Source organism: Sipha flava, unplaced genomic scaffold, assembly GCF_003268045.1.
Source record: "Sipha flava isolate LNK unplaced genomic scaffold, YSA_version1 101_pilon_pilon, whole genome shotgun sequence".
NCBI lineage: Eukaryota > Metazoa > Arthropoda > Insecta > Hemiptera > Aphididae > Sipha > Sipha flava.
Genome location: NW_020271715.1, coordinates 1201272 through 1227542, shown reverse-complemented (window position 1 = coordinate 1227542; position 26271 = coordinate 1201272). Strand labels below are relative to the sequence as shown.

General features: G+C 28.7%; 6 protein-coding genes and 1 pseudogene across 6 annotated transcripts; 4 read left to right on the top strand and 3 right to left on the bottom strand.

The window, feature by feature from the left end:
* Positions 1-2642: 2642 nt before the first annotated feature.
* On the top strand, positions 2643-4057 carry LOC112680807 (lethal(2)neighbour of tid protein). Its single transcript, XM_025551016.1, has one exon. It carries the CDS (start codon positions 2748-2750, stop codon positions 4029-4031), a length of 1284 nt encoding a protein of 427 aa, XP_025406801.1. The 5' UTR covers positions 2643-2747; the 3' UTR covers positions 4032-4057.
* Positions 4029-7151, bottom strand: LOC112680810 (tRNA pseudouridine(38/39) synthase). The gene is made up of 8 exons (XM_025551028.1): positions 6950-7151; positions 6777-6883; positions 5890-6091; positions 5494-5691; positions 5116-5420; positions 4917-5060; positions 4620-4753; positions 4029-4117 (listed from the first exon to the last, which is right to left on the bottom strand). Exons 1-8 carry the CDS (start codon positions 7010-7012, stop codon positions 4047-4049), a joined length of 1224 nt encoding a protein of 407 aa, XP_025406813.1. The 5' UTR covers positions 7013-7151; the 3' UTR covers positions 4029-4046.
* A 4157-nt stretch (positions 7152-11308) lies between these two features.
* On the top strand, positions 11309-13468 carry LOC112680444. Its single transcript, XM_025550539.1, has 6 exons — positions 11309-11380; positions 11615-11868; positions 12045-12254; positions 12312-12455; positions 12523-12802; positions 13317-13468. Exons 2-6 carry the CDS (start codon positions 11626-11628, stop codon positions 13466-13468), a joined length of 1029 nt encoding a protein of 342 aa, XP_025406324.1. The 5' UTR covers positions 11309-11380; positions 11615-11625.
* Positions 13469-14750: 1282 nt separating this feature from the next.
* LOC112680652 lies at positions 14751-15237 on the bottom strand (annotated as a pseudogene).
* Positions 15238-15260: 23 nt separating this feature from the next.
* On the bottom strand, positions 15261-15587 carry LOC112680661. The gene has a single exon (XM_025550826.1). It carries the CDS (start codon positions 15473-15475, stop codon positions 15272-15274), a length of 204 nt encoding a protein of 67 aa, XP_025406611.1. The 5' UTR covers positions 15476-15587; the 3' UTR covers positions 15261-15271.
* A 706-nt stretch (positions 15588-16293) lies between these two features.
* On the top strand, positions 16294-17422 carry LOC112680520 (inhibitor of growth protein 1-like). The gene has a single exon (XM_025550627.1). It carries the CDS (start codon positions 16404-16406, stop codon positions 17388-17390), a length of 987 nt encoding a protein of 328 aa, XP_025406412.1. The 5' UTR covers positions 16294-16403; the 3' UTR covers positions 17391-17422.
* Positions 17423-23238: 5816 nt separating this feature from the next.
* Positions 23239-25965, top strand: LOC112680914 (cleavage stimulation factor subunit 1). Its single transcript, XM_025551158.1, has 9 exons — positions 23239-23816; positions 23883-24082; positions 24147-24301; positions 24362-24592; positions 24660-24820; positions 24892-25042; positions 25443-25536; positions 25601-25732; positions 25799-25965. The coding sequence occupies exons 1-9, from the start codon at positions 23740-23742 to the stop codon at positions 25912-25914; spliced, it is 1317 nt and encodes a 438-aa protein (XP_025406943.1). The 5' UTR covers positions 23239-23739; the 3' UTR covers positions 25915-25965.
* The last annotated feature ends 306 nt before the right edge of the window (positions 25966-26271 follow it).

Below are 26271 nucleotides of genomic sequence, written 5' to 3'. Positions count from 1 at the left end.
AATCCTTAATATATTTTGACTTAAATAATAGCATTGATAATAGAATAGACTATTCTATAATCAATGATACTAGGTATTCAATACTAGCTCTTCATATTTCAAACTTGTAAAATTTGTAAATTTTAACGTAGACATCAGAAAAAATTTCGGGGGGGGGTTACAATTCCTTAACCCCCCCCCCTCTGCGTGCGCCACTGGCTACAACTCGTTTGCACACATTTACCTTTTTTTACAAATTGTTTGCGCAAAAATGTACAAATCGATTGCACACATATATTTTGGCTACCTGTGACGAAAATCCCTAGTGTCAGAACTCGTTTGCTTATTATCGTGGATTATTATACTCCTCATAATTATGAAAGTTCGTTACTTTTATTATTTAGTTTGATTTATTAAAAATAACATTCGCATGGCATTTTTTATTAGCGCATCTAAAATTTGAACATCCACTCATTAAAACACGGTATTCACTAAATTTATAATTATCAATATTAAAACATCGTTTTCCTCACTAAGATTCAAAAATATTAGAAATTTCTACGCCATATTAAAGTTTACATCAACACACCATTCCTACCGAAACTTTACTAACATTTGTCTGGAAAATCCAAATTTATATAATCTACAGTCTACACAGTCGATTATAAGATAATATTAAGATAATATATTTGATAATTTGTACTGCAGTCTGTGACGATATATGTTTACACGTGTCATGAGTGTGAATCTGTCGTGCGCAAACGAGTTATCTATTTTCAAGTAAACGGCTGATTTCGTCGTCCGCAAACGAGTCGTCGATTTTCAGGTAAAAAATGTTGAATGATCGCAGAGTTGCAGCGTAGGTAACTGTTGTGTTCAGTGCCACAACTACCGGGTGTGCAAGGTGTGCATTGCACATTGGCCCCCAAACCGTTAAAGGCCCTACACGATGTGTTATTATAGACATTTTAACTGAAGTAAATTGATAAATGTACAGTACAGATTTATCATATTAATAATTAAATATTTATAATCAAATAACATAACCAACTACTAAACTAGTTGCCAATGAGCAAATGCAATACCATTGATTATAAATACTATTATATTACTACAGGCGCGTACACAAAAAAATATTTTTGGAGGGGTTTTAGGTTGTACATTTTTATAATAATATAATCTATATACCAAATTTACTAAATAAAAACATATTTAATAATTTTCCTGAATTTCGGGAGGGGTTTGAACCCATAAAACTTCTTGTATACGCGTCTGTATTACTAAAGTATTTATAATCTTATGGTAATAATAATTCTTAGAACAGAAATAGCAGAAAATAATGCAAGTCTACATTAATGCAGGTCATTTAAAATTAAAGATCCACTAGACTACTTTCCATAATATTAACACTGGTTATTTTATTTATAGTAGGTAAATACTTTTTTGGACAAATATTTAGGCCCAAAATTCAGTTTTGCATACCAGCCCTATAGTGTGTAGTTGCGGCATTGGATGTGTTCAATTCTTTACCGATTTTCGCCCATATTACGTCTTTATGGTGTTAATCACTATACTTTCTGTTAGCCATATTGTATAGTTCAATTTGATATTGTTATTGTTGACTGAAACGTTCAGCTCAAACATTCATACTATCCGAACGGAACAGCTCCGTCACGTCAAAATATAGTTTTCGATAAACGTTGCGTAACGTGGCCGATGTATGTAATCGCAATGATTGTAATCAGAGCCGTATTTAGGGTGGAGCTACAGGGTACAGTTGCCCCAGGCGACTGAATATGAGAGGGTGGCTAATTTTTTATATTTTCAATATTTAATGATCTAATATTTTTGAAGTGAAACTTCTTTACAAAATAAAAAGTGTACAACATAAAAAAATATATATATTGCCAATCATGGCGTCACGACACACACACACACACATACTCGGTAACGGTCAAGTACTGTCTATAGATCCAAAGATTTACAAACAATCTATCCTTATGTTGACATTGCACTTAGAATATTTTTGTGTACACCAGCAACAAATTATTCTTCAAAAAGATCTTTTTCAAACAGCAGAAATTTGTATTTGGTAAATGAAGCGTTTTTTATTGTTGCCCCCTGGTGTCAAATTTCTAAATACGGCCCTGATTGTAATACATTGTAAGATATTTTGACGGAACGTTGATGTTCCGTATAGAACGAATCGACCTATTAAGACCTATTTTGGCCGCTTCTGGAATAGTGTATTAATATACACTATTCCAGAAGCGGCCAAAATTTTTTCGGCCACGATCTACTAAAAATATACTTCTCCTTTGAAGATCGACTTCTTGGAAAAATATTTTTATTATTAAATAATTATAATTATTAAGAAACATATTTGCTTAAAGTGTATATAAACATACATAAAGTATTATAAACTAATTACTAAAAATAATATAATAATTTCTAAAATCTAAATACTTAAGTCTAATTAACATATTAATATTTATTGTTGATAGTTACATTGTTGAAGTGCACGTGGCCTAAAAATAAATTCTAACATGATCGACTCAGAAATCATCCGCGATCGACCGTTTGGTCGCCCCTGCACTATTCTCTGCTATATCAGAAGTGATAATACTTATCAAATATTCAGTTGACACGTGAGAGTATATTACAATAATGCTAACTATTGATAACGTTAGATCTCATAATATTTTTATTCATGCTAATGACGTACACTCATTCTATTAATGTATATTTAATACCTAAAATAATTTAAAATGTGGAAAAAATGTGTAAAAACATTTAAAATTGTAAAAAGCCATGGATCATTGGAAAATATTAAATTGTACTTGTTTGATCCTTCGTATACATCGTCAATGAAATGGATTGTCATTGCCATCGAACTTATACTAAATGTATACATCATACAAACAGTCAGGTACACAGAAATCGACTGGAAGGCGTACATGCAAGAAGTTGAAGGCGTTGTGGTGAATGGTACACTTGATTATGGCAAACTTAAAGGAGACACTGGCCCATTAGTATATCCTGCTGGGTTTGTATATGTATTTTCAGTGTTGTATTATTTGACTGAATTTGGAAAAAACATCAGAACTGGTCAATACATATTCATGGTTTTGTATTTGCTAAATTTATATTTAGTATTCAAAATACACGAACGTAGTAAAAAAGTACCACCATTTGTCATGTTACTACAATGTTTTTCATCATATCGCATCCACTCAATTTATGTCTTGCGATTATTCAATGATCCAGTTGCTGTGATATTACTTTACCTATCTATATACATGTTTCTAAAAAACAAATGGGTTATTGGTAGTATAATATACAGTTTGGCTGTTTCTATCAAAATGAATATCTTGCTATATTCTCCTGTACTTTTATTAGCATATGTTACAAAGTTTGGCACCCTAGGAACAATGAAGCACATTACTTATTGTGCTCTAGTACAGTTATTATTGGGATTACCATTTTTAATTAACAATCCCATAAACTATGTACGGGGAGCATTCGACTTATCCAGAGTATTTTTATACAAATGGTCAGTAAACTGGAAATTTGTTCCACCAAACATATTTGTAAGCGGATATTTTCATATGCTTTTACTAGTCATACATCTTACAATGTTATTATGTTTTACTGCTACATGGATAAAATATTTAAACTCTTATGCCAAAATGAAGCAAATTGAACATGACTTAAAACCACAACTGAAGAAGAAAAAGATCAACATCAATATGGACATCAGTGCTAATTTATTTTTGTTACCCATGTTTTCAGCTAACTTTATTGGAATAATGTTTAGCCGTTCGTTACACTATCAATTTTATGTTTGGTACTATCATACACTGCCATTTCTATTATGGTCCACGCCTTATGGCAATAAGTTTAGATTAATAGTACTTGGACTCATCGAAATCTGTTGGAACACATTTCCCGCAACAGAATTTAGCAGTGCTTTATTACATGTTTGCCATTGTATTATTTTGTACGGATTACATAGGTATAGGTATCGATATGGGTCTATTAAAAAAAAATAGAACATATAAATTTTTTTATTTATCTTTGCATTCTAATTTAAGCTTTTCTTTCTTAGTGTAGTGTTCAATACGATTTTCTAAGCTTTCTGAAAAAAAAAAAAGTTATAATCAATTATAATGTGTAGAATTGCTTGTATAATAAAGTTCATATATTTTGCTATGTTTAGAAATATTTTAATAATACAAATTATGAATTATTTTTACACTAAACATATCATTTAATTGATAATATATGTTTTTTTACTAGTAAGATAAATAATATTAATATATTCTACTTAAATCGTGTAGTTATTTTCAACTCATTTTAAAAGTACAACATTATTTATTCTATTTGTTTTCTTTTAATTAATTTTAATACAAAACCATATTTAAAATAGTTATTAAAAAAAATTGTTCCCGTACTCAAATAACTGAGTACATATTATAATTTACAAATCGACTGATAATATTAAGAGCAAAATTGTATTGAAAAAGTTGTTTTACTAATTTAATAAATTTAGTAAATAATAAATAGTTAAAAAATTGTTTTAAAATTAGTTTATGTTATTATTTTTAATCAAATTATAAGCATATTTTTGTTTGTATTACCACTAGCTGGTCTCTTCAAAAGTGGTTGATACATTTTAGATTTGACGCCTTGTATTAACCATTCGCTTTGATTGTTAATCTTATTTATTGCTAAAATGTCCATATTTTTTAACATTTCTCCCATCATTGTAGCTCTGTAAATTATTTTAATAAATAATTTTGATTTTAAAATACTTTTTTTATTTGTTTATGAATTGTTCTAAAAAATGTTATTATGAATTAAAGGATAGTATGTATGAAACAATGTTAAATAATGAAAATTATAAAACACATTTTATTTTTTATACAAATAATTACTTTATCATATGTGTAGCCCATGAAGATTGTAGACTAGAAATTATTTCAAATAATGATTCATCTTCAATAATCCAATTGACATTTTCAAATTCACAATCAAATAAATTTAATGGTAAATCATCAGCTAAAGAATACTGAGGTTTCCTAAAAATAAATATGTTAATAATTATGTAATCAATTATAATACTTATAGAAGTACCTTGGACAACTCTCTATGTTCAATAATTCTTTAAATATATTTTCATTCTCTTTATGTTGTCCAACTAATATAAGTACTGATACTATACATCGAATTTGATGCCAAAGAAATGCCTTACCCACAATGGTAAGTTCGCACATATCATAATTCCTATTATTTGAAAATTGATTATTCTCAAAACATATTTTAACATTAGCACTCATAATTCTTCTGAAATATTGTACTACACCATTGGCAACATCCATCTTACATAAATTACGAAAATCATGAGTCCCAACTAATTGCTGTAAAGCTTGATTCATTATCTACACACAAAATATAAAAAAATCTATATTTTTACAAGATAAATAAAAAAAATTGAAGAAAAAAAATACAAACATCTACATCAAGATCACCACGTGGAAACCAATACTTATAAGTTCTAGACCCACAATCAAACCGTGCACTGAATCCTTCATTGACTGGACTCCAAGCAATTATCCTTATATCCTTAGGTAATAAGCAGTTAAGCATTTTACAGTAAAGTAATTCACTACTATCATCTTCACCATTACTTCTTACCGTTAAAGAAATCACCTAAAAAATAACAATGAAGAAATATAATTTTTCATAGAACAAAAAAAATTCTTCCTAATATAAATATATTGAAACAATTAATAAGAATTAATATTATTATAAATTATAAATATTAGTATTTATAATCATTGGTTTATTTATATATATATTTTTTTATTACATTAGTATAAATTGTATATATAAATATGTTTATTTTACCTGACTAAAAGAACTAACACCTTTATCAGTTCGTCCACAACGGTGATAGTTTGATGTTTGCCGGCTTTCTATTAAACAACATTTGGTAAGTGCACGAAATAATTCATGTTCAATAGTTTTTTCAGTAACATCTTGTGTTGCAAACCCTTGATAATTCCATCCTAAATACAATAATTTAAATGCAACATGTCTTTTTTGATACCTAAAAAATAATATATATAATAAATATGGACATTGAAAAAAACTTGAAGTATGAAAAAAACTTATTTGGAGAAAGACAAAAAAAAATGTACATACATCATATTTCCAGTTGACCTCCAAATTTTAATATTATTTTTAAATTAGCTATAAAAAATACTATTGAACTACTTTTATATTTTAAATTAGAACTGCTTAAAAGAGTATTGTAGGACAGAGTGATTATTTTGCCAATCAAACTAAATTCTAAAAATGGAAGAACCTTTATACAATTAAACATCTTATAGTAAATACTATATAAAATTATAATTTAAAAAAAAAATAGATTTAACTAAAATGAGAAGAATATTCTTTTATTTAAGTTATAATTTAAATTTAAATATATATTAACATAGTATATCTGATTAATAAAATGTATAAGTATATTATTTTCCTTTTTAAATTTTCTTTACATTTGTTGTTCTTGTTTCAGTTATACATGCCAATTATGTAAAATTGAACATAAAATACATAATACAAAAAATGTTGATGATAAAGTTGTAATCCTATGTAACAAATAAGCCAAAGATTCTACTAGTTCTAATATTAAACATTATGATTTTAAGTACATATTTTAATTAAAGTTAAAATTTGCACTGTTAAGTTTTAATATAATAACTTCATTCATTAGAAGTACAACTTTGCATTACTTTGTGAAATCAAAACTTCTGTTTAGCTTCGGTTTTATCGTTTTTCTGACACACTTTTTATGGGTTCCCTTCTGCTCTTTCAGGTCTAAAACTATATTAATTAATTCCTATAAAATAAAATCATGAATATTTTAATAATTGTAACCGAAACAGTACACAAAAAAATAAATTACTTCTTTGGTCAATTGATTAAGATTTTCAAGATTAATATTATTTAAATCTACTTTAGTGGACATTTCGTCCAGTAAATTTTTAACGGCGGAAAAGTATTTCGGAACTTGGAACTAAGAAATAAAATACTATTAATAACGTAACGAAAAAAAAGAATGAAAAACCTAGAAAACATTTTTCAAAAATGAAAACATTAATACGCTTTCGGATTTGAATCTATACGATGTGATAAACATTTTAAATCCTTATCAAATAACATCTCAAAGAGTATGGAAAACACGGTCGGTATTTCTGGTGTTCCACCTAAAAGTAGATGACTTATTATTAGGGTTCGGGGCTTATTGTACAAACATTTTAGGAAATATGCACTTAAAATAACCGAAATATGCGCAAAGATATGCATTTGATTATTTTTTTAATGATAATTAAAAAGTTTGATTACTTAATTTTTTTTTAATTAGTATTTTTCTACAAAAATAACACTATATACATTATATTACTGTGTACGTACGATTTAATATTCTTCATCTTCTCCTACAATGAAAAAAAACTAACCGAATTCTTATTTTTTTTTACATTTTCTAAACGATTTACGATAACCGATAGTATGCGTAGGAACAATTAGGTTATCTAGTTCCCCTTGTCCTATCTCGACTCGTTCTATGGTTATGTATATTGATCGATGCATGAAAGTATAAAAAAATAAGGTTAACCTTTAAAATAAATTTACTTAACATCAAACGAAAAATGCGTAAATATACTATAAATAACAATTAAATTGCCAACATTTGTCAATTATGCGTTTTGTTCAGAAAATGGAAATATATGCGAAAAAATCCAATTGAAATGTTTGTACTTCAGTCCGTTATGCTAAAAATTAATTTATATCTCACTTAGACTATTCTGCAATCATTATTAACCAATATGTAAATGCAACAAGCCCCAAATCCTACTTATTATTATAGTAATATTTATTGTACCGCGAACGCACAATATTCATAGACGACGCGAACCCGTTGACCATTGCGCGTTTATACTTTCCATATCATAGACCTATTAACTAGTTAATAGGTCTATGGTCTATGTGTTGATTTCAATAATAGATATTCTTGTCGGTCAGGACCATAGAGTATTATGGTCTATGGTCAGGATCCTCGGGATATTCTATTAGGAAGGAGCCAAATTATGTTCAATGTAGTCCGGAAAGAATGTTTCGAGTATGAAGTATAATAATACAAATGATAATATAAATAATTAAATAATTCGGATAATATGTCGTTACGGATGTACATTTTACTTGTATATATTCTCATTATGGACGTTAATTATTATTGTGGTGAGTGAACATTTTTGTGTGTCTATTTTTACCATGAGCTCCATTCAATCGTCGTTGTCGTGGCTAACGCACTCTTTCGTCGTATTTAGAAAGCACGCAGCGGTTTCGAGCTTACGACGACCACGGAAAATACAACTCAACAAATCGGATTTCTTGGAACGAGTATTAACACTTACGTGAATTATAATAATTGTAGTTTTACCATAATAGTGATGTATACATACATCTACCAGTGGCGTCCCTAGATACTTTTATACTGTTAAGGGGGCATAGGTGGACATAGGGGGCTTAGCTTTAATAACCCCCTCAAAATCGAAACTTTGTTAGAAATGTTATTCATTATTTTTATAATTATTTGCTCGTTTTTTTTGAAAATCGTATTATAAGAAATAATAAAAAACTATTTACAATAGCATTAACAATACTAATTAGTTCGGCTACTTGCGAAAGAAGTTTCAGTGCAATAAGAAAAATAAAAAATTGGCTAAGGATATCGTTGGTTCATGATAGGTTCAGCGATCTTTCAATACTATATATTGAAAAAGATATATCGAAAAATATAAAAAGCGATGATATTTTGAATATCTTTGCTGATACAAATAGATATTTGTCATTAAAATAAAATATTAATTATTTTTAAATATACATTATTTAGTGTTTTTTTAATACAATTTAAACATATCTTTATTTTGAATAGTAATAAGTTTTACTTGTGCATGGGAAGGGAGTGTGGGGGGCGAAGCCCTTGCGGATTATTTTACATTGAATTATTATAGCCCCCCAAAATTCAACCAAATGTCCGCCTATGGGTGGGGGTAGTGAACTTTATACATGTATTCATAATAATATATTTTCCTAGCATACATAAATAATAAATAACAATTTAGGTCTGCCCCATTTGCTCTTCCCCTGAGAATACTACTGACATCTACAAGGCTATAGCTAGAACTGATTACTAATATTAATACTATACTTTCGTATTAGTTAAAAAAAAAAAAGACTAACATTTATCATTAAAAAAAAACTGCATTTTTATTATATCGTATGCATCTAAGGTGTTTTTATATAATGACATGATAATCTTACTACATTTTAAATTTTGAATTTTTACAGCGCAAAGTGTAAACCTTTTTTTCTTTGGTAAAACAATTAATCACATCACCTTGATCGATTTTAATGTCTGTGCATACTCAAAAATGCTGTAAAATATTCTTGGTGAAATGAGTTACATTAATAGATTTTTAATCTTTTCATGGTTGAAAATGTGCGTTCTAGTATATGAATCAAAACTAGCAATGAAGCTAATACTTTCAAAAGAAAATATTGGTTCGGAAAGTGTTTAGGAATACAGTTAATGTACGTTTCAATAGCCGAATTTAGACGATATTTTTTGGTTTGTTAGTCCATCTTCTTTTTCACAATTGAATTTTTACTGTCAATATTTCCAAATCTAGAAATTATGAATATTTTTTAAAGTTGTTTATCTTGATTTGCATATTTTTAGTATTAACTTGTGCAATGAAGACATTTATTTTTTATAATTACTAAACCTTACTTGATGTTGTTCAATGAAGACGCCGATAAATGGAATAGCTATTGTTATATGGTAATATTTTTCAGCTGAATTTGTAATGAGTCATTACTAACGACATTAATTCGATGGCTTTGATGTCTAAAAATGTTTGGAATTGATATATCTTCTTCTTTATCAACTGATCTTATGAGATCCTTTGCTATTTTAAAAGTTTTGGAAAACGTAATATTCATATTCGTCCGCATGTACCATCATGTATTTCGTTTAACACAGTATCAAACGTATTCCGTTGCTTCTGTCAAATTACAATTATTTATTTATTATTATTTTAACTATTTATTTATTTTTCTCCCAATCGACAATTTGTTGATGGACCGATTGCAAGGGATTGTGCGGTGAAACTGGCTACATGTCTCGGTATCGGAGCACCACATCAAGTGACATGTTTTGCGGGTTCAACCGCGAGTGGAAAACTTGTCACATTGAAGGATGTACGATTAAAAATTACACCATACACATAGCTGAAGGAAACCAACTTAAAACGGATGAACTGAACTATTTGTACGGATTTGAAAACACAACAAATCGTATTATTCTAGATAAATGTATTTTAGACTTTTGTGACTACTACACCGTGAAAAATGTATTAGGGTACAATACGGTTAGTATACATTTGATCGATTATTATATTTACCTACACTTAGCAATTTACTCTGTTACATAAAGGATCGATTTTGGAATGCGTTTTTGTGCATTAAACATAATATAGGCTGTCCTGGTAATAAATAATTTGTAAAATTATGCAAGCATATAAGTGCAGTACATTATTATGCTATCTTTTTAAGTAAAAGGAGGCTGGAGTAGATGGAATTCCTGGTCAAAATGTACTGCTGCCTGTGGTTCTGGTATCAAATACCGTTTGCGGTATTGCGATCATCCTAAGCCTTCAAGAACGTCGTTAAACTGTTCCGGGAACTTTATAGAATTTAAAAATTGTTTTGGAACATCTTGTACAGCTGACAGAAGTATATAATTAAAATTTAACTAGCATTATGTTTGCACTTGCGACTTATTAGTATAGTATCCATTATGCATTACCTAACTATATTGTTCAGTGTTATATACCTCTTTTATTATAAAACAGGTGGCACTTGGTGTAAATGGTTGAAATGGTCACAATGTGATGTTCGACAAGGCAACGGTATCATTGTCCGTAAACGCTTTTGTCGACGCCCAAATGATCGTTTTTATACGTCGTGTTTAGGGCCACACACCGAAATCAGTCAATGTTATGAACCAGGGGGTAAAATATATTACATCATATTTGTACATGGCTAGATGAGATAAAAAAAAAAAAAATCATAATACTGCGTGTTTGATGATCGTATACAGTGGATGGTGGATGGTCCGATTGGCAAAAATGGAGCCCATGTTCTGCAAAATGTGACAAGGGCATTAGATATAGGATGCGCAGTTGTAGCCGACCAGAACCAGAAGGATCTGGAAATTTCTGCTCTGGAGAATCTGTACAGACCAGCATTTGTCATGTGGAACCATGCAAAGGTAAGACTGTATAACGCATATAGATACCTACCCATATACCCGTGTGCACAAATACAATAATTACATAAATCGTAACCGAGACAATACTATTGCAAATTCATTATTGTACTCGTATATTAAACGTAACGTCGGTTGTAGATATTGTTAATTATAATCATACACGAGTGCACATCTTATAGCTAATGAATCGTATAGATACAAGTATCTACTCATTTTTTAACATTTATAATATAGGACCGCCGATTATGGTGGCTACATTTGACAAACTGTCTCACATCAAATATGCAGCCACAGCAGTAAATATGAGCATGTTGAACATTTTTTTACGGTTTTATCCTTTTGATATGTCTGGAACCATTTTGCGACGATTCTTCGACGATTGCAATGATTGTGGTAGCGTTTGCTTGAGCTTGATCGATTGTCATTTGTTTTTAGAAGTCAATATTCATGGATGTAATGTTACGTTACTCAGTCCGTCGACCATAAAAGTAAGAAAGAGTGCAAATTAAATTTTAATTACCTAATACAATTCAGTATAATAATTGTGTCACAATATGTGTTATTTACCCAACTGATATTTAATTAATGTTAAAAGTACCTAATCAGTAGGTACATAGGTACCTAGTTTCGTAATACGTTTTGCAGTAATTTTTATTTTATTAAGATTGGTTGGAATGATGTCGTTTTCTCGATCAGCAATCATAAAGTAACATTACAATTAAATAATAAAAACATTTCAAAACGCATAAAATGTACCGATTTAGTTTCAATTATGAACCTTGATCAAGTGATGAATATCGGAGAAGAATTTGAAGGATACATTGAAAAGCTATATGTTAACTTTTTACCTTATGCATTAACAATTAACAATAAAGTAACCACCATAACTGTCTGTTTCCATTTTAAAAATATATTTACAATTCGCATTTAGTTTTCAGATATGTACTCACCATATGCAACTTTCAATACAATATTTGAATTGTCAGAAGAACAATCATACTCAGATTTATCCAAGACAATCAAAATTCCTTGTCCACAGCAGAGTCATTTTATTAAGGTCTGTGATAAAAAAATAGTGATTTATATTATTATACACAACAAGTGTAAGATAATAAGTATAATATTTTATAATATAATTTCAGTTGGAATTGTATTTGAGATTTGAACTTTTAGCCAATGGAAATTTAATGTCAATTAAAGGGATGACAACAGATTATATGCTGGTAGAAATTAATAATGATATAATAAAATTAATTGTTAAATTAGATGATTACTATGATGAGGTACTAATACAATTTGAGGAAATTGATTCATCTTGGATTCACGTGGAAATTGAGCAACAGGAAAATACTTGGATTATAGATGTAAATGGCGAAAAACGTACATTGATAATGCCTGCAGACATATCAAATAATGACCTGTGTAAAAATTATTTGTACATTGGGAATAATGAGGTTAATAATCTATATAAATACAACTAATATTATAAATAAATTTTCCATTTAATTATAAATCATCAATTTGATTGCTAAATAAAGCTAATTTTAATTTGTTTAATATTTAGGACAAAATAAATTCAACAGAACTTCGAGGAATTATTGGATACATAAGACTTAATAATAATATATTAAATCCTAATGATTTTGCAATTAACCCATCGCATGACTTTAATATATTTTCACATAACTTATTAGGTATATATAATAAAATATAATAAATATGTATATTATTTACTTATAAAATGAGGTACCCTGTGAAACAGCCAGGATTTGTTTTTGAGGGAAGGAGGGTAAACATTTAAAAAAAAAATTAATTTCGGAATGTGTTTGGTAGGGGGGTGGAATAATATTGTTAACTATATATAGGGGAGTAATGACCGCCCAGATTACACCACTGATGGTATCTATATCTATTATACTTGTTAATTTTTAAACAGGTATGTCGTATAATGAAGTAACAATGACTAGTGAAGAAGACATTTTAGAATTAAACTGTATTATCAATAATGAACTTCAATATGAGGACTTAGACATTGCATGGCTAAAATATGATCAACCAATGCTACATAAAATTAACTGTAAAATGTAAGTATTAATATAATTTATTAACATAATATAACTAACTTTTGAATTTGAACCCAAATTTACTTTTTAAGACAACATGCATTTTTAAAATATTATGGTTTTCTCAACTTGAACTTTACAACATTTTTTAATACAAAGTCATATAAAATATAATAAAACATAATTTAAGATTAAAAATAAAATAATCATCTAAACTTAAATTACATGTTTCTGTGCCGGCTCGACGGTTTTCGAAGCCCAGTGCAGAATTTTGCGGGGCCCCATATATATGTTAATTTATTAATTGTTTATAAAAATTTATGTTTGTTCATATTATTATATAACTAAATAATATTTCGAACCATCGTCGACGATAAACAATTTTACAAGTGCATGCGCGTGCAATATTTCAAAAATATGCGTAGTTGGTACTGTCTAAATTTTCGTCGATACAACCCGTTTCCTGAGAAAACCACAAGACCACACGGGTTGCGATTTGCGTACTGGGACTATATTATTTTTACTTATAGATATAGTGATATTCGTAATACACAATTTGTGGGGCCCCATACAAGCGCGGGGCCCGGTGCGATCGCACGGCTTACCTCTTCTAGGGTCTGCACTGACTTGTTTCTTATTACTATTTCAGTGCAAAAAAATGTTGAGTTACCTATATATTTAATTCAGTACAATAATATGTACTCAATTTGGTAGTTTATAATAGAATATTAAATTCATAATAATAAAATATAAATAGTAATTGTACAATAATGTTTATAAATGTCTTGTTATTTTTAATTTGAATTTATAGATCTAATAATTGTATTATTTCAACCAATGGTCATGTATCTCAAATAACAATATTTCCCAAAACTGCACTTGATGATTACATTTACTTATGCGTATCTATGACAAAACCAAAGATAATTTGTGTTTATGGAGTTTTGACATTCAATAATGAAACCAACAATTCTTATGTGATGACAAATTTTATATTTGTAGGAAAAATAATTACAACTATAACAATTTTATTTCTAATAATTTTAATTTTAAAAATAATTCATTAAAACTAATTGGTTTGTATAGTTAGATAAATATACATATGATGAAGCTTAAAATGATTTAAGTAATTTTTACTTAAAAATGTAATGTTAAAGAAACGCAAAGCTTGAATGAACAAATGTAAAATACAAAAACACAATAAATAACACTTGTAAAATGGCAATAGTACTACAAACTAATAGTCTAATAACAGGTATTTTAATAGTTAGTAATATTATAAGACATGTTCTGAAAACACTAGTACCTGTAAATAGTATTGTAGCTAAATAAAATATTACATTACTTCTTTCATCAGATAATAAACTAATGAACAGGGTAAAAACATATCCGTACAGACCATAACCTAACAATGACAATATCTGTAAAAAAGATATACTAGATTTTCCCAAACGAGTCAAAATATAACATATTGCTGGCATTGATAGACAGTATATAGCTAACATAATAGTTGGTGATCTGTGGTAGACAGCTGATGGCATTTTATAAGCATGTCCATATCCAAGGATTGTAGCTAACAGTATGAACGCCAAACATGGTCCTAAGAAGTCGACATATACCAATCTTGAGCGCAGTGGTGGAGTAAATGATAGCAATATCCGTTTTGGTAAATCAGCAGCAGGCATTGTAAAATATGATAAGGCACGTGTAATGGCATCTTTGTCTTTTGCAGGTTCTGACCCCAAAAATATTACTGTATGGTCTCTCATTGTTGTACAACTAAATATCTGATAACGCAAAACAAAATTAATTATTGTTTACCATTTAGTTAGTCCTTTTTATCCTTAAGCTTCTCGGTTATATCCTGCAATGCCTTTTTGAATTGTTCAGATTTCATATCTTCGGTCAAAGATTTTACACGAATTGCTTTGTGAACAATAAAACGTGCAATTTTTCTCATTAAATTTGAGTCTGCTAACTTATCCACTAATTGTTGATGGTTCATCAAATATTTTAAGATTCTAAACACCATTTTTAATTAAAGACATTTAAATACGTTTTTCGTTTTACAATATTTAGCAATTGTAATTGTCGATTTTTCATTCAAGGAAATGTCGAGTTTTTATCGGACATTAGTACATTATCGTTATCACTCATTCGATCAATAGTTTAGACCACGGTTTAAGATATACCTTAAACAGTGTATCTTAAACCGTGGTTTAGATAATACAACTACCACTACCATCCACAACTATAAAAAATATGTTAATTATGTATAAATAATATAATACAGAATAGTTTCATATATTTTGTGTACAGATAATAGCAATGATTGTTGATCATTATTATTATTTTTTTATATAGTAAAATTGTAGGAATAAAATTGTTTTTCTTACATTAAAATATTCATATGCAATTTTGTTGAATGCAAAATTCCAAAAATATTATTTTGGCATTTATTAAATTACTACTTAGGATTTTTTAATACCTTTAACTTGAATTGCCTAAGTCATAATTTGATCGAAATTGGAATCTATTGAATTTTGATAACTATTGTTTAGTTCAATTTAAATTTTATCGTACACAATTACCAACCTTAAAACCTAAATAATCGTGCATGTTCATTGGCTATGAGTGCTATTATCAGAAATATCAGAAAATCATGTTGTAGTTGTAATCTATTCTGTGGTTGTGTTTTTTATTAGTTGTTGTCAGTGTTGTCGGTGGCCTTTGAAAACTTTATTAATCTATATAATATCGCCATTATTAATAATTAGGATTCTATCTACTCTTACTTAAAAATTAATTTTTTGTTGAAGGAGATTCAATAAACGACTTGACATGGTTCTCCAGAAGTAAGTTCGGTTTAAATCATTATTTTCTATTTGTTAATTTGTCGAAATACGAATAGTGAATATCAAGGTTTGTAGTTAGTGTCGTGTGTAAAAAAAAAAAAAAAAATGACTAATCGAACGAATAGAGCTTTGGATTACTATAATGATTATATTGACTGTGCACAAAACTTACCACTGGATATACAACGTCACGTGACACAAATGCGCCAATGTGATTTGGAATATCAGGAAATGTTATTGAAGATCAGAGCAGTGATTGATAGTTCTAATGGTCCCTTATCTTCGTACAATATGAATAAGTTAACTAAACTATTAGTGTCTGGATTAGATCTAGGCGATAGAAAAGTGCAGATTATACAACAAATAAATGACTTGGTTGATGATAAAGTCAGAGGTTTGGAAAATGGTAGGAAGTATTTGACCTCTGCTAAAGAACTTGATATTCCTAAGCCAAGTATTAAAGAAAAAACTGAGACAGGTAATTGTTCTAAAGAACGAAGCATACCTAGCACCAGTACTAGTTCTATGACTAAAGAACTGAAAAAACGCAACACAGATAATGATAGTAATGAATCAAACAATGATGCTAAAATTGTAAAACGACCACGAAGAAATAGAGCAGATGAACCAGATTACAAAGAAATTTCTGATGATGTTGTGGCCATTTCAGCTTTACAACATTCCCATACTCCTTTGCCAAGAGCTACAGCAACAGCACAAGTACAATCTCAAGTAACTTTGAAAAAAACTACTCAGAAAACTGAAACTAAAACTAAAAAGAAGGGTAAATACAAGAAACAACAGAAGGATAATTCACCATCATTGGATGATGATGATGACATAGCAGTTGATCCTGATGAACCGACTTATTGTCTTTGTGATCAAATATCATACGGAGAAATGATATGTTGCGATAATGATTTATGTCCAATAGAATGGTTTCATTTTTCATGTGTTTCATTATCAACAAAACCTAAAGGCAAATGGTTTTGCCCAAAATGTAGAGGAGATCGACCAAATATTATGAAACCTAAAGCACAATTTCTTAAGGAACTTGAGCGGTACAATAAAGAAAAAGAGGATAAGGCTTAATGTTTTATTTGTTTTACTGTCTAAAAAAATATCACTTAAAAGCTTATGTATATTTTATCAATAAGTTAAGTTTTCATTTTTTTTTATAATTATCTAATATTTTTGCAATTTATCAAGCTTATTTTAAAATATACTTTTATTTTTATTATTTACTAATGTATAGTATGAATGTTATCATTAGTACTTGAAGAATTTAGACGTGAGTTTATGTTTTTTTTTCAACATGTTCAACTTAAATAGTTACAATATTATTTGAAAAATCAAATTATAAAAAATGTCTTTTAATTTCTAGTAAAATAGTAATTTTAAGTGTCTTATATATCTTATTACTATTAAAATAATTATTAATTTTATTGTTATTGTTTTTATTCATAAAAGTATCTAATTTTGAAATTCCTTCTATCAATATTTATTTTATTTAAACTCTTCTTATTAGAACAGAGTGCAGTAACATACCAGATTTTGTTGAGCTTGCCCAATTGGCTGGCGTCAAAGTTGCACCCAATGTTGTAAGGTAGGTAAAACATTATTTGTTTATTATATTATATGGTATATTTTGATAAAATGTTCTCAATTTTTATTAACGCTTGTCTCTAAAGTACAACCTAGAATATTGAATATTTTTATCTCAGTCTTATTACATGAAAAAGGTGACTTATAGTAGCTTTGACATTTTTTAATATGCCAAACACCAAAACTATGACCATTGTATGTTATACAAGCATTGGTATTATATTGCTAATTTCATCACAGTTGCTGAGACATTTTTTTTTATATATTACATGATTCATATTTTTAAAATATTTACATTTATTTATTTACTTCTCTACTTGTTTAATATATTGTGTTCTATAGTTACTAAAATAAAATGTCTTATACAAAATTTAATAATAAACTATTGTATTATTAATGCTAAGATGGTTTATTATGGATAGCTTCTAGGAATACCACTTTTAAATACATTAGTTACTAGAAGTGATTTTATTGGTTGTACATATTTTAATCGTGTAATATGGTTTTGTTTACAGTGCAATGTTAGAACTATTAGACTTAGGTTATTCTCCGTCATCCATCAGGAAAGTGTGTCGGGAGATCGCCAAATATAAAAGTCGACATGAAAAGACTGGTGCTAGTGGTACTACAGTTAATAGTAATAGTTCTAAATAAAAATAATATATCCATTTTATTTTCGGCTTGTCAATTTTAATTTAATATGCTTTAATAATATTTTTTTATGTAATTACTAATTAAATGTTAAGTTTACATTTTAATTAGTGATGCCTTATAAAATGTCTATATTTGAATGATTTAAGTAGGTTATAATTTTTTATTCAAACCTTAGATCAACTAATGAATAATGTTTTTTTATATTAATATAGTAAATAGTGATGCATTTTTTAAGATTAAATACATTTTAGAGTTTTCTACTTAGTATTAAGAACTAATGTGCTATAATTACTAGTTAAGACTTATGAAAATACCTATTATTCATTAATTTAATCACTTTTTTTTTTATTACTGAAATTTAAATGTTCTCATCAGTATACATTTATTTAAATTAAAATGTTAGATTTTTTTTTTAAATAGTTATTTTGTTTTCAAATTAAAAGTTAATAGTTTCGAAAAAAAAATCCTATGTATTTCAGTTCCATTTGTAAATTTAAATGTAAGACTGGTGAAATATGTTACAGTTTGCATTTTGTTATTAATATAGATTTATTAATTTTTATAACAAATTTAACCATTGAAGTTGCAACTATAAAATTATAGATAAAATTTAAATTAAATATTGTAGTATGACTTATTGGAGTAGTTACTTATTACCTATACCTATCCAAACATTAAACATAATAATAAAATTATTAAATTTAAAATACCAATGATATTGAATTTATGACTTTTTAATTCAAATTAACTTTATATTAATACATAGGCAAGTCTAATTAAAATTAAACACATTTTTTTTTTTTATGTATTTTAACTCTCATTGTAATATAACCCGTCAATTTTCATTACTGAACATTTTATATTTCCTTAATAATAAAATGATTAACATATTTTCTATTTTTCCTCTTAAAATTTGCTGTTTCACCACTTAAAATTAATAAACATCAAAATACTCATAAAAAAAGTTAAACATATTATAATATGAGGTGAGTTAATTAAAAAAAAGTAATTTTGATTAAAAATTTTTTCTTTTTTTTTTTAATACCTAATAATTATTTTCTAATTATTAATAAAATTAGGTTCGACTATAGTCTTAAGGAATAAAAAAAGTTAATTGAATAATTACACTTATTTATAAATAACTAATTTTTGACTTTTATTTCAATATTTATTAACATCTACATAAAGAGCCATTATTATAACACTGAAATATTGAATTATAAAAAATAATTTTGTGTTTGCGGTAATATTGCGGTGTTTATGTATTACTTATACATATATATTTTATTATAGTGTAGTTATCTATCCCGGTACACCACAAAAAGCCCTGCTATTCGTCGTCGTCACTCGTCACTGTCCATCATGTAGTAATACAGTATAAACACGTCACATGTACACATCATGGGCATATTTTAGGGGGGACAAAGGAATGATCGCCCCCCCCCCCTTGAATCCGTATTTAAGGAATTTATTTTATGTGAGATACAAATTTCAAATTTTTTTAAGGATTATTTTATATCGAAATCAAATTACGCGTGGTTATGAATACTGAATTGGGCTTTTTGTCGGGTTCATACTTAGTGAAAAATCAAATAAAACAAAAGCGTTACTTTCAAAACACAGACAGATGTTAAAAAAGAACTTTACTAAAGTCGTTTCTAAATCAATCCGGCATTAGATTAAAAAAAAAAAACCACAAATATTAAGGGTTTACCTGATTTAAATATTGTCAACAATTTTACTTGCACATTTTGAGCCGGAAATAAAAAAAAAATTTGAGTCGCCCCCCTAGAAGTAAGTCTAAATACGCTCATGGTACACATACTAGTTAAATATGATAGAAATAATAATTCATTAACAAATTAAAATTGACCATCGTTGTTCTTTACTATTTTTTGAAAACTGGTTATTTTAGTGTCTCGAAGATTCACTGAGGGACAACGGGATAAAGATATGAAAAACGAGATGTCTCCTTAGCTGTAATGCAATTTTTTTTAGTTTAATTAATTTTGAAAATCCTTTGTTTTCAAGTGTTCACGTTTATAATCTACTGAAAATAATTCATGATTCATGAATTCGATCTAATTTCTTCCTAAAAAAATTAATATATTTTATACTATTCATTAACTCCTTTCTGCATGATTTTTTATTTTTGACTCGAAAAAATGTGCTTCATTAAAATATTTCTCCGATTATAGGAAAAATAGTAAACAAAATGTCGTCAAGTTAAGAGTTTGGAATTTATAAGGTTAAGTTTATTATGAGCTAAATATGGCACATCATGCATAATAGTCACTTATCAATATTTTTGTAAGTGCCATATTTGGCACACTATGCACTATCAATGATTATAAACATTTGTATTTGTGTCATATTTGGTACATCATACATTATCAACGGTTACCAAAAATTTTTTTTATGTTTTAAGTATCACAGTGTTTTTGGAATACTTAACTACAAGTGTAGTTAAGAGTAGCAGCAGCGTATTTAGACTTACTTCTAGGGGGAAGGGGGTGACTCAAATTAATCATTTAATTCAGGCTCAAAATTTACAAGTAAAATTATTGGTAGTATTTAAATCAGGTGAGTCCTTAATATTTGTGAATTTTTTTTTTTAATCTAATACCGGATCCACTTAAAATTGACTTTTGTTTAGGTCTTTTTTAACATCTGTCTGTGTTTTGAAAGTAACGCTTTTGTTTTATTTGATTTTTCACTAAGTACGGACCTGACAAAAAGTCCAATTACAATATTACATTAAACAGTCACGCGTAATTTGGTTTCGTTACAAAATAATCCACATTAAAAAAAATTGAAATGTGTATCTCACATATAATCGATTCCTTAAATTCGTTTGTTCCCTTCGCCCCCCTTAAAATACGCCACTGGATAGCAGTAACAAATAAAATACATATACCTAAGTAAATTTATTTATTTACTGCCATCATGTATACTATGTACATGTGAATAGAATGAAGTCGAATTAATTTTAACCTATAATGGAAAAATTAATTGTATGAATATTTCGAATACTAGGTATTTAAGTGGCGTATTTTCAATTTTTTCTGGGGGGGGGGTTCCACAGTTTATACATAATTAATATAAACTATATACAGTTTTTGGAGAAAGTTGAACTAAATATATAATGTAATAATCGTATAGTCTTATTTAATATTATATATATGTACCTATATATTGTATTTAGCATTATATATTATAAAGTATTGTTATAAAATAAATTCCAGTTGTCTCGATTTTTTGGCCAACTCCTCTATCACTTCATCAACAGTAATTTCAACTTCCCTGTGAATGTTTAACACAGCCAATTCTGCAAATATGTAAGAATTTTTATTAATTTTTTATTTTTTTGGAGAGGTTCTGGGGGGTTCCAGTACCCCTGGACTCCCCCTCCCCCGTAAATACGTCACTGACGTAATTTACAAAGTATACACAAATTTAATTGTATCTAAACAAATATTTGATGCATAAATATGTACTTAACATGATTGGATAGAGCGTACAATTTTGAATTAGTTTATATTTTTTTTTTTATACATTTTTTTATTTAATCTGTTCAAAGAAAACAATAAGAACAATTGAGGACATAGTATAAGAGAGTAAGTAAAAAGAGAAAAATAAAAAAAATAAAAAAAAATAATTAAAAATAAAAGTGACAGTGTAATGACGGAGCATAGAAGCCTCCCGTGGAGGTACTACAAGAAAGAAAACATGAGTATTAAAATTAGTTGGTCAGTAGGTTTCTACACCACTTTCGATTTAGCCGTTTGGGAAGATTTCCAGGAACGGTCAGGGAAGAGATATCGTTCATGAGTGGGTTTCTGTGGTTTAAAAGGCGGTTATGGAATCTTTTATAGTGAATTCTAACCACGTCTGTAACAAAAGGTATGGAGAGGTCGTGATGGAGTGTACGATTGGAAACGTAATATGGTGCTTTAGTGATTTGTCTTAAGGTCTTGGATTGATGGGTTTGTATTTTATTGATGTTAGTGGGTTTTGCTGATCCCCAGAGCTGTATACCATAGACCTATATTGGTTTAAGTAGCATTTTATATATAAGTAGTTTGTTCATCAGATGGATGTGTTTAGATGGCAGTAGGTGTCTCAGCTGACGACTACGTTAGATCGAGTTACGGTAGATCGAGATGGGTTTGTATAAAGGAGGCAGCTATGTTTGGGTCAGAATGGCATGCTAGTAGTGCTTTGTCGTCTGTAAAGTCGGCTACTATTGTATTTTGGGCAGTGGGTTGATCCACGGTGTACATGTTAAAGAGGAATGGTGCAATAACTGCCCCTTGTGAGACGTTAGCATCTATTGTGGAAATATTTGAGAAGGTTGTACTCGAGCGCACAGAGAAGTGGCGATCACTAAGATAAGATTTTATAAGTAGATACAAGTATGGGGGGAATAGAGCTTTTATTTTATGGAGGAGCCCTTGGTGCCAAATTCAATCGAAAGCCTGTTCAACGTCTAAAAACACTCCTGTGCATATGAGTTTTTTGAATATGAGATATTTTTTTAAACGAAATTCGTACGTTTAAAAATGACTCATCATTGTTTGAAATCAACACAACTGATAACATGATAATTATTATATCAATGATATTATTTGTAATAGCCAGAACAATTTATACCAATATCGATAAACATGCATGAATTCGTGATTTTTTTGCTTAAAAATAATTAATGAGCCTTATATATTCAAATTTTTTTGATAAAATCATTATAACACGTTTATTACACAAAAGACCTGGGCGCAACCGGTAAGGATTTAACCGTGTAGTTTTTTGACGGTGCTAGTTTGGTTTCTTATCTCTTATGTGTTATGGTCACGGATATGACCAAGGTCTCTATTCGTGAAAAGTAGTATGGTACAAGAAGTTACAAACGTAATTCATTTGAAATTTAATTTATAAATTGATATTATTTACTATTATCACATTTCAAACTATCCGTTCAGCGTTCCAGTAGAGTGAGAATTAATTTACCATTCGCTTACATTTATGCATTTTGTAAGTTTTATTACTGCTTTAAATTTTCATAGTAATTTTTAACATTATTATAATGGTCTGAAAAGTGAAAACGCATTGCAAATCAAAAATTCATGTCGTTTGGTTAAATTATTAAGTATTTTCATGAAATAGTCTCTTCAATCAGCTCAAGATGAGAAGTGAAACTAATAGTGCTAAACCTGAAATGTGTATTAAGAATAGGGACAATTTGTATAGACTCATCATAAGGTAAAATAATATTACGATACTATCAGTCAGGTCATTGCATCTGTAGCTCATTTGTATTTCATTTAGTCAACTCTTTTATGATGGTCATTCAACTATTGCTTCGAGTTTGGCCACCCAAGTGAATGCTGACCCTCCGTGTTCTCCTTCGGATAGACTTATGAGTGTGGTGGCCAAAGGTCTGCAGCATGAAACTGATAGACAAAAAGAATCTGAACAAGTGTTGAACTTAAATCCTATCCAACAAATGTTGATCGGGCCAGGAATTGGTATGCCTTAATAAATATATTACATTTTATCAAGGTTGTGTATTAATTCTTTACATTTAATTAGATTTGGAATTTGAGACTGATGTAAGTTGTACTGCTCCTGAACCATCACTCTATGAAACTGTATATGTGACATCACATAAAGGGGCATGTCGAGCTGGCGCTTTTAGTCCTGATGGACAATTAATTGCAACAGGAAGTAGTGATGCATCAATCAAAGTAATTATATTTTTCATTAAATACATTTTAACAATTTTGTCATTGTATTTTTGTATACAGATTTTGGATGTTGAAAGAATGTTGGCTAAAGCGCATGATATCAGCAGTAATGATAATCAAGAAGGACAGGGGCATCCTGTGATTCGGACTTTATATGACCATTTAGAAGAAGTGACTTGTTTAGAATTTCATCCCAATAAACCGATTTTGGCTTCGGGTTCTCGAGATTGTCATGTTAAACTTTTTGACTATTCAAAAACATCCGTAAAAAAAGCTTTCAAGACTATAAATGTAATATTTTATTAGTGTTGATGCGTTTATTACTTAATATTGTTATTAAATTTTTACCAATTTACAGGATGTTGAACCAATAACATGTATAAGTTTTCATCCACTTGGAGATTTTTTAGTAATGGGTACCAATAGTCCTGTCATAAGACTTTACGACATAAATACAGTTCAGTGTTACGTTTGTTCACTTCCTACTCATCAACATACTGGTCCTGTTACATCTATCAAGTATATTATTAATTTCCTGTTCAATAACTATTTTATTATTAATAAAATTATATTTATTGATAATGTTTTAGTTATGAACCAAGCGCCAGGTACTTTGTGTCTTCCAGTCGAGATGGATCTATTAAATTATGGGATGCTGTGTCCAATAAATGTATTAACACATTTGAAAAAGCACATGATGGTAGTCAAGTGTGTTCTGTGACATTTTCTAGAAATGGAAAGGTAAAAACGTTTTATTAAAGGTACTTTTTATGAATTAAACTTTATTTAAAATGAGATTGTATCTCAATGGCTGACTTCTGCGCATGGGCGTTTGTTTCAAAGTAGTGATCTTGCGCCTAGGCATCTACAGGAGATTTGTGTAATAAGAGTATTGATAGCTGACATGAACACATAATTTAAAATATATAGTGTGGTGTTGTATTGTTTTATTCTGTACATCATTATTGTTAATTGTATGCAGTGCTATATGACTGAAGTGTTTTTGTAAACACAATCAGACTCAAATTATTATTTTACTAGGTAGGAAAAGGGTCAGACAGTAGCTGATAAAAATAGGTTGCTGCCGAGATACCATCTTATTTTGAATAGAGTATAAAAATCATATATAATTATTTTCTAGTACATATTATCATCGGGTAAAGATTCGTTAGTGAAACTTTGGGAGTTATCCACTAGTAGGTGTCTAATTGCCTACACTGGGGCTGGAACAACAGGTAACTTATTGTTTGTACTATCTCAAAGTTTAGATGTATTAAAATGAATTTTATGACTCAATAGGAAAACAAGAGCACCGTACACAAGCATTATTTAATCACACAGAAGAGTATGTTATGTTTCCGGATGAAGCCACTACTTCTTTGTGTGCTTGGAATGCTCGAAATGCCTCCCGACAACAGTTATTATCTTTAGGTAAATGTTTTAATATTTATTTTTAGTTTAATGTAGAAATCATTTTTCATTTAATAATGTTTTCAGGACACAATGGACCAATTCGTTCAATAGTTCACTCTCCAAATTCTGCAGCATTTTTAACTTGTTCAGATGATTTCAGAGCCCGTTTTTGGTATAGAAAACATTTAATTGGTGCATAACTTTGAATTAATTTTGATTTCATATATTTAAAATAATTTATTAATAAGCTTTCAAATGAACTATTTATGTGTATTATATGACTGATGAAAATATAATATGGATTTCATTAGAAAAATATAATATACATTATTTTCTATTACATTTATTGAAGTACCTCAAATGTGCACTTACAAATTTTGTCCAAAGTTGGTCATTATATTTAAATTAAAAAATATTGAATTAAAAAAAAATACCCAGACTTCAGGTGTGCTAAAGATTCAAAAATAAATGAATCAAATAATAAATCATAACTATGAAAACATTGGTTCCATTGCTTATATGTGTATGAAAAATTACTAATATTTATCCTTAGAAAA